Here is an 8,666-nt window from a genome sequence, read left to right as displayed (position 1 = left end):
CCCCAGCGAGGGAGGTACAGGTGTGATTATAAGCCAGAGCAGAATTAAAGATGGAACGTGACCCGGTTTTGTAGGATTTGAAAGTTGGGTAAAGACTTGTTCTGGCTTTCAGATGTACAATTGCCAGGTGTGTAAAACCACCCCAATCCTCTGTTGGAAACAGCGTGTGTGGTGGGGGGTCTCGGGAATCCAGAGCAATGGCCCAGCCTGGAGTTGGGGGATCTCAGAGGCTGTATCACTCGGGCAAAGCTAGATCATGGTGCAGGAAGAAACAACCCCCGAATCTCAGCGGCTTAAACAACAAAGGTTTATTTCTTGCTCACTACATATCCATTGCGGGTTAGTGGGTGGGAGTGGGGATTCTGCTCATCGCTTAGGACCCCAGGCTGGCAGAGGAGGGCTTCAACTGGAGAGCTGCTTCTATGTGGCAACCTGTACCCAGGCTCTCAAAGCTTCTGCCTGGAAGTGACCCTCAGCCGTTCTGCTCATGCTCCACTCGCCAGGGCAGCCCCGACCTAACCTCCCAGCAGGCAGCGCATCACACGTTACAGGTGCCCAGGAGAGGAGAAACTGCATCTTTGTCAACAAAGACAACCACGGAGGGGAGACTGCTGATGGAGGGTGGTCAGGAGTAGGGGGGTTGTTCCTGCCTGCAGGTTCTCCCCTATCTCCCAGGACTGAGCTCCACACAGGCACAGGCTGAGGCCTTTGGAAAGCTGGGCTTGGGAGCTTCTATGACCTGGCAAGCTTTGCCTTCCTGAAACTTTCTCAGCAGATGGTGAAATCCAATTTGGAATGCTCAGCTGGGCCCGGCCATTCTAACGTCATCTCAGCCGTCAGCTGTGAAACCACAGGGTCAGAGCTGGAGTTCAGAAAGCCACCAGGAACCAAAGCGCTGTTGCTTTGTTTTTGTTTTGTTTTGTTTACTTTCAGGAACTAAGGAGAAGAAAAGTGAAGGACAGGAATACAATAATTAATAATAATAATAATAATAAAAGAAACTGGAAGCCAAGATGCCCCTGACCGTGCTGGGAGCAGTGGAGAATTGGAACAGAGGGATGGATGGGCAGAGGGGACTGGGGAGGATGCCACAAGCCATCAGGGGTCAGAGGCCACCAGGGGGAAGAGTGCTGCGCTCTCGGCCCTCCACAGCAAAGGCCGAGCTTCCCAGCCGAAAACTAACAAAGGAGAGGGCCTAGAAACAGGAGAAGTATGTGGAGTTGGCACCTGCTTCCCTCTGGCTGCCCAGCCTGGATCACATACCACTGACCCCACTATCACACCTAAGGTGCAGGGTTAACTGTTACTTTCTCTGGGAAGTGTCCCTGATGTCCCACCCACCACAGGGCTGGCCACCCCTCCTCTATGCTCTCTCTTTTTTTTTTCCCCCTGTGATGGAGTCGTGCTTTGTTGCCCAGGCTGGAGTGCAGTGGCACAATCTCAGCTCATTGCAACCTCCACTTCCTGGGTTCAAGCAATTCTTCTGTCTCAGCCTCCTGAGTAGGGGGGACTACAGGCGCATGCCACTATGCCCAGCTAATTTTTGTATTTTTAGTAGAGATGGGGTATCACTATATTGGTTCAGGCTGGTCTCGAGACCAGGTAATCCACCTGACCTCAGGTAATCCATCCATCTTGGTCTCCCAAAGTTCTGGGATTACAGGCATGAGCCACCAGGCCTGGCCCCTCCTTTATGCTTTCTAAGCATCCTATATTTATTTGCACTCAGCTAGGCTGTGCCCTTAGGACCTAGTACCACCACAGGAACAAAGATGGGCACTGTGAATTGAGAAGGAATGGATGATGGGGTTTGTGAGGTTCAGCATTTATTCCTCAGGAGGTGACCAGGCTGGTCAGAGGCACCTGGATCTGGGGACAGCTGAGCCCTCCCCGCTGCTCAAGACTGGCCTGGGCACTGCGGTGGGGCCAGTCCTGGCCCCTGACAACTCAAGCTCCTAGGTCCAGCCTAGACTCCAGGGACCTCCAAGCCAGCCCAAGGCTCTTTGAAGCAAGAATCTGAGTCTACTAAACTGTCTTGTCCCACTGGACCCCCCAGACTCCTCAACTAGCTCCATCCCTGGTGGCTACAGCTTCACATGGTCCCCCATACAGCTCACAGACAGGGGTTCCGGGGCCTCACTCCTAACTCATCAGGCCCAGGGATACCCTAGTATTAGCCTTTCCTAGGAGGAGGAGTTCGCCTAACTTTCCCAAAACATCCAGAACGTTCCCACACCTTCTCCTCAGTCTTTCTTTCCTGAATCTCTTGGGAGTGGACCATTCCTAGGCACTGGGAACCAGAAGTACCAACCTACCATCTACCTCTCAGTGCCTCCGATTACCCATGTGTAAAACTTGGGCTGCATTTCACGCTTCTTACAGAGTTTAGAGGGCCATTAATATTAAAGCCCTGGATGATCTCTGAAAGACAGGGGCTCCGTTTTCATGATTTTGTCCTCTAGCTGCCCCACAACCTCCCTGGAACCTTCTGGAATGTGCTGCACAGGTCAAACTAAAGCAGGGAACTCAAGGACTGGTGGGGGCCAGCAAGTGGATGGCCTGGGGCCTGGGAACACTGAACCATGGCAATGACTGTGAGTGTCTTTTCAAAGGGAAGTGGCTCAACGCCACTCGCCTTGTGGTGTGTCTTTGGGCCCCAGGGAGTGCCCAGCCCTGGGCCTGCGGAGGGCAGCAGGGGAAGGGACCTTCAGAAGTGAGGGGAGGCCTGCAGGAAGGGCCTCCAGGTGGGAGTCAGCCTCGGCACCAGGCCCAGCTGCTCCAGCTGCAGCCGAGTGGGCCTGTAGGCCCCCAGGTTGCTGTAGACGGCGGCGGGCAGGCCGTCGTGGGGCCGCGGGGAGAAGTGGGCCTGGGGACTCGGGGCTCCCCAAGGGCCGTGGTGGGGCTGGAACCGGGGCGGTGGAGGCGGGTGTGGGGCCGCGGGGCTGCCGGGCCCCGAAGACGCTGACACACTTCGGGTGCGGGGGTGGCTGCCAGCCGAGAGGCCGCTGAAGGGGTTGGAGGACGTGCGGTCACTGGCGGAGCCGCTGCTGCTGCTGAGGCGACCATTGGCGGGGGCTGCTGCGGTTGGGACGGGGGCGACCAGCCGCGGGGACTTCAGGCCCATCACGGGCTTGGAGGAGGCGTAGAGGTGGCGGAACTCCTCGTCAAACGGCTCCACCGCCTGGCCTGTGAACTTGGAGAGGATGTTCCGGTGCACGTGTCCGCAGAGCCAGGTGAAGCTGGAGGGGAAGAGGAGACAGTGAGGGAGGAGGAGGGGGAGGAGGGGAGGGGAAACGGAGGAGGAGGGGAAGGGAGGGAGGAGGTGGAGGAAAGAGAAGGAGGGAGAGGGATGTGGGAGGGGAAGAGGAGGAGGAGGAGGGGAGGGGGAAGGGGAAGGGGTGAAGAGAGAAGAGGAGGAAGAGGAGGAGAGGAGGGGAGGAAGAGGAGGACAGATAGGAGGCTTCGCAGGCCCAGGCCCCAAGACCCTCCTGGGTGACCAGTCTGGGAGTTTAGTAGACCCCCGGGGCAGGGACGGAAGGGGACCAACCCCCATGCCCACCCTCCCCTCCTGGCAGGCTTGTTTCATCCAGGCAGAAACCCTGGGAGGGAGACATTGCAACGCTTACAGACGACAAACTGAGGCTCAGGGGCCAGAATGTGTTTGCAGGTGAATAATTAAGATGCCAGAGCGAATCCCTGGCCTCAAGGCTCCCTCCTGGTGCTCACATTGCAGCCCCTTAGAGGCTTCCTGAGGAGGCAGAAGGGGGCTGAGTCCCAGGCTCCCGGACTCTGCGCTCAGGGGAGTCACCCAGCAGCCGGGGCCTTCTCGTCTCCACCTGTGGAATGTGGAGCGCCAGCTCCTTTAACCACACAGGGGTCGGGAAAGCCCCTGCAAAGGGCAGCTGTTCTTGGGAAGCCGGGCTGTGTTTTCATGAAAATCTAAAGCATTCCTGAAAGAGGATTCGGCTCCATTTTCCGGCACAGGGACCCAGCTGGGATGAGCAGAGGAGGAGCGCGTGCGTCCCCCGGAGACACGGGGTGGAGGGGATGGGGGGGGTGGGGAGACACCCTCAAGGAGAGGCCTGGGGCCACCACTTACAGGTTTTAGGGAAAAACCAAATGCCTAAGGCAGTTATTACTCTGTATATACTTTGTATACCAGATTTGTTTTTTTTTTTTTTTTTTTTTTGAGATAGTCTCGCTCTGTCACCCAGGCTGGAGTGCAATGGCACGATCTCGTCCCACCGCAACCTCCGCGTCCCGGGTTCAAACGATTATCCCGCCTAAACCACCCGAATAGCTGGGATTACAGGTGCCCGCCACCACGCCCAGCTAATTTTTGTATTTTTGGTAGAAGCAGGGGTTCACCATGTTGCCTAGGTTGGTCTCGAACTCCTGACCTCGTGATCCGCCCGCCTCGGCCTCCCGAAGTGCTGAAATTACAGACGTGAGCCACCGCGCCCAGCCTGATTCCCAGATTTAACCCAAAATCTTTTCTGTTTCCGATGGAAAACTCCTTTCGTCCCCCCCCACCCCCACCCCACGCAATGCTTGAAACTCTGGTAACAGCATAGATCTCCCAAGAGCACCAGGCTAGAGGATCCTGGGCTCCTGCACAGGTGAACTTGAAGCAAGGGGAGAGGCATGGTCGGGGGAATGGTCGATGGTCGCCGAGCCAGGACAGCGCCAGAGCTGAGCAGAAACGGGCCCACCAAGGATGGGGTCGCAGCCCCCAGCCCCTAGCCCACCTGTCTTGCCACCCAAAGGCCTGGCCTCAGCCTGGGGTTGGGAGTTGCCTGCTCTGTGAGGCAGGGCGGGGCCGCACAAGGCTCGGATAATCCTGGGAACAGCAATGAGGCTTTGTTTAAATCTCACCTCACGCAGGGAACCACCCACACCCCCAGAGAGGTGAGCGGCTGATGCCGAGCCAAGGGCCAGCGCCGCCACAGGACAGAAGGCAAGCGCAGGGACAAAGGGCAGCGCTACACTCAGAAGCCAGTCGCCTTGTGTTGTCTAAATCAGGCTACATGGGGCAACATAGCTGCTGCTTTGCTCAACAGAACAAGTCCAAAGAACAAGTCCAAAGACGTCCTGGCAACTCCTCAGGTCTCCAGCACCTGTGTCCCCGATTGCACTGTGTCCGGTGCCAGAGCCCCCTCACACCTACACACCCGGGCATCTCGTACTTTAGCTTTTTTTTTTTGCTTTTTTTTTGTTTTTGAGACAGAATCTCCCTCTGTCGCCCAGGCTGGAGTGCAGTGGCATGATCTCAGCTCACTGTAACCTCTGCCTCCCGGGTTCAAGCAATTCTCTGCCTCAACCTCTAGAGTAGCTGGGATTACAGATGCCCACCACCATGCCTGGCTAATTTTTGTATTTTTAGTAGAGACAGGGTTTCACCATCTTGGCCAGCCTGGCCTTGAACTCCTGACCTCATGATCCACTTGCCTCAGCCTGCCAAAGTGCTGGGATTACAGGTGTGAGCCACTGTGCCTGGCCATGCTTTAGCTTTTATACTTTTGATCACAGCCCATGAGCAGAAATACATTTTATTTCTATTGTTATTTGGCCCATAAGTACATAGCATTCATTTAATCATCTTTGGCTCATGACCAAACTCTACTCATTGGTCTATTCATCACCCATTTTCACTTATTTAGCTATTTAATTGGTGATTTTAAGTAATATAGTAAGCACTTATGAACCCACTACCTAAAAGAAAAGGTCACATCTTTTTAAAAACTTTTTTTCTCTTAAAAATTTTTTTTTGGCAGAGATGGGGGTCTTGCTATGTTGCCCAGACTGGTCTTGAACTCCCGGCTTCAAGTGATCCTCCCTGCTTGGCCTCCCAAAGTGCTGGGATTACAGGCATGAGCCACCACACCTGGCCAAGGTAGCATCTTGAGGATAGTCCACATCTAGCCATAGCGTCCGTCCTTGCATCCCTTTCCCAGGACCCCTGAACTAGAACTCAGCATGTCATGAATCCTGTGATTATAGCACCCTTGCTTTCATTTTTCCATAATTAAAGAATTTTTTTTGTCTTTTGGTTTTTTAAATTTTTTTTTTTTTGAGATGGAGTTTCACTCTTGTTGCCCAGGCTGGAGTGCAGTGGCACGATCTTGGCTCACTGCAACTTCTGCCTCCTGGGTTCAAGCGCTTCTTATGCCTCAGCCTCCCAAGTAACTGGGATTACAGGCACCTGCCACCATGGCTAATTTTTGTATTTTTAGTAGAGACGGGGTTTCGCCATGTTGGCCAGGCTGGTCTCGAACTCCTGACCTCAAGTGATCCACCCACCTTGGCCTCCCAAAACGCTGGGATTACAGGTGTGAGCCACTGTGCCTGGCCTGCAGTACTTCATTTTTGATCGTTGTGTAATATGGCACTGATGGCTGTCTTGTGGTGCATTCATCACCTCCCCCTGCTAAGCATTTGGGTTCTGTTGTGAACAGCGCTGCCATGAACATTCTTATATGTCTTCTACCATACATGTGGACCAGCTTCTTGTGGAAATATACCTAGGAATACAGTTGGTGGGTTTTAAACTAGGTGAGTATTCAGCTTTTGGAGAAAAGGCCAAGATCTTTCCACAGTCATTGTCCCAGTTTGCAATCCCATCAACAGTGTGTGAAAGATCCCTGAAATCCACCATTTGGTATGGTCAGTCTTTTTCATTTCTGTGCTGGTTGGAGAGGTGTGAAATGAGGACTCATTCTAGCTTCGACTCACATTTTCCGGATCTCTCATGATGCTGCACATCTTTCCACACGTTTTTGTTTTGTTTTGTTTTGTTTTTGTTTTTATTTTTGTTTTTTAACCATGTGTTGTCTCCTTGGTGAAATGCCTGCTTACGTCTCCCACCCACTTTTCTGCTGTGCTCTTGTGCCCTTGTGAGTCTCAGCACTAATCTCTGTCAGGCGTGTGCGTCTTCAATAGCTGCTTCCAGTTCGTAACTGACTTTTCACTTTCTTTAAGATGTCCGTCCTTCCTTCCTTCCTTCCTTCCTTCCTTCCTTCCTTCCTTCCCTCCCTCCTCTCCTCCCTCCCTCCCTCCTTCTTTCCTTCCCTCCCTCCTCTCCTCCCTCCCTCCCTCCTTCCTTCCTTCCTTTTCTCGTTCTGTCCCCCAGGCTGGAGTGCAGTGGCTCAATCTCGGCTCACTGCATCCTCTGCCTCCCGGGTTCAAGTGATTCTCCTGCCTTGGCCTCCTGAGTAGCTGGGACTACAGGCGCCTGCCCCCACACCCGGCTAATTTTCGTGTTTTTAGTAGAGACGGAGTTTCAGCATGTTGGCTAGGCTGGTCTTGAACTCTTGACCTCAGGTGATCCGCCTGCCTCAGCCTCCCAAAGTGCTGGGATTACAGAGGTGAACCACTGCGCCCAGCCAAGATGTCAATGAACCAACATTCTTAATTGTAATATAGTCAGATTAAACAAACTTTTGTGGTCAATGCTTTTTTTTTTTTTAATGTGTCTATGTTTTTTTTTTAAGAAATCTACTAAGAGTTTTAAAGTTTATTTTCAACATTCAAATTCTTTTCATCAATTGCAAGTTGATTTGCAAACAAATGCATGCGAGGTAGGTAGTAATCCCGTTTTACATATGGGGGGGGTTATTTTTTCCACTTCCTCCTTTCCCCACTGCTCTGACATGCTCTGTCATGTGTGAGTCTGTGCCTGAGCTTTCTGTTCTGTGTGTCAATTTGTCCCTCTTCCAATGCCACATTGTCTTGATTACCACAGTTTCATGACAAGTCCTGAACTCTGGTAGGGCAAGTTCTCCCTGCTTGTTTTTCTTCTTTGGATTTATCTTGGCTATTCTTGGAAAAGCACATTTTACATCATGACCTACAAGTACATAACCACACAATAATTTCCAGAACATCCTTTACCTCAGTGTGCTCTGATTATTTTTATTCTATTCTGTGTCATTTAAAAAAAATGCTAGACATCATCTACTAAATTGATTTCACACCCCACTAATGGATGGTGAGGCACAATTTGAAAACCTGTATTCTTTCAGGACACTGAATGCTCAGAACCCAAGGTGCTTTTATTCATTCATTCAACAAATATTTGTGGCCATGTATAATGCATCAGATGCCGTATTTACTATACTTCATGCCAGGAAAGCAACAGAGAAGAAAACATACCCAGTCCAGTCCCTGACCTCATGTTGTTTATAATCTTGGCTAATCAAGTTCACAAATAAATAATTCCAAATAATGAGGGGAGTGAAGCCATGGAGGATAAGAGGGCTCGGGAGGGGGTGATCAGAGGTCTCTGAGGCAATGATCTGGAAGCTGCCACCTGCAAGATGAGGAGTTAGTAAGATAGAGACAGCAGGAATGAGCTCTCCGACGGAGGGCATGAACAGCAAGTGCAAAGGCCCTGAGACTTGAAAGAGCACGAAAGACCCAGGAGGCGGCCAGTGTGGCTCCAACCCCATGGGGGGTGGGGGCATCCTACTGAGATAGAGGCCCTGGTAAGGATGTAGTTTTTTTTTTGTTTTCTTCTTCCTAGGAGGAGTGGCGAGTATTGAAGGATTTTAAAGTGGTTTCATCTGGTTTGTGTTTCTGTTCCTGGGAGAGAGAACCCATGGGTGGCAGTGGGGGCAGGGCAGGAGGCCAGATAGAAGCCAGGATGATGCCCTGCTGTTGTTGTTCTC

General features: G+C 52.2%; 1 protein-coding gene across 2 annotated transcripts in view; it reads right to left on the bottom strand.

Annotated features, from left to right (window-relative positions):
* Positions 1-290: 290 nt before the first annotated feature.
* The window catches only part of FAM83A (family with sequence similarity 83 member A), a 33,952-nt gene continuing 25,576 nt past the window's right edge, over positions 291-8,666 (bottom strand). Inside the window, exons 5-6 of one of the 2 annotated variants that reach the window (XM_033202915.1) lie at positions 2,980-3,239; positions 291-936 (exon numbers count right to left, since the gene is read on the bottom strand). In XM_033202915.1, coding sequence (XP_033058806.1) covers positions 857-936; positions 2,980-3,239 — 340 coding nt within the window. In that variant the 3' untranslated portion in view covers positions 291-856. Of the gene's footprint in view, positions 937-1,551; positions 3,240-8,666 lie in introns of those variants that run through there. The other variant, XM_033202914.1, reaches the window with a different exon arrangement.

Source organism: Trachypithecus francoisi, unplaced genomic scaffold (assembly GCF_009764315.1).
Source record: "Trachypithecus francoisi isolate TF-2019V2 unplaced genomic scaffold, Tfra_2.0 Lachesis_group7, whole genome shotgun sequence".
In the NCBI taxonomy this organism is placed as follows: domain Eukaryota; kingdom Metazoa; phylum Chordata; class Mammalia; order Primates; family Cercopithecidae; genus Trachypithecus; species Trachypithecus francoisi.
The sequence above is the reverse complement of the archived record's forward strand: the minus strand, read 5'-3'. Positions and strand labels throughout refer to the sequence as shown.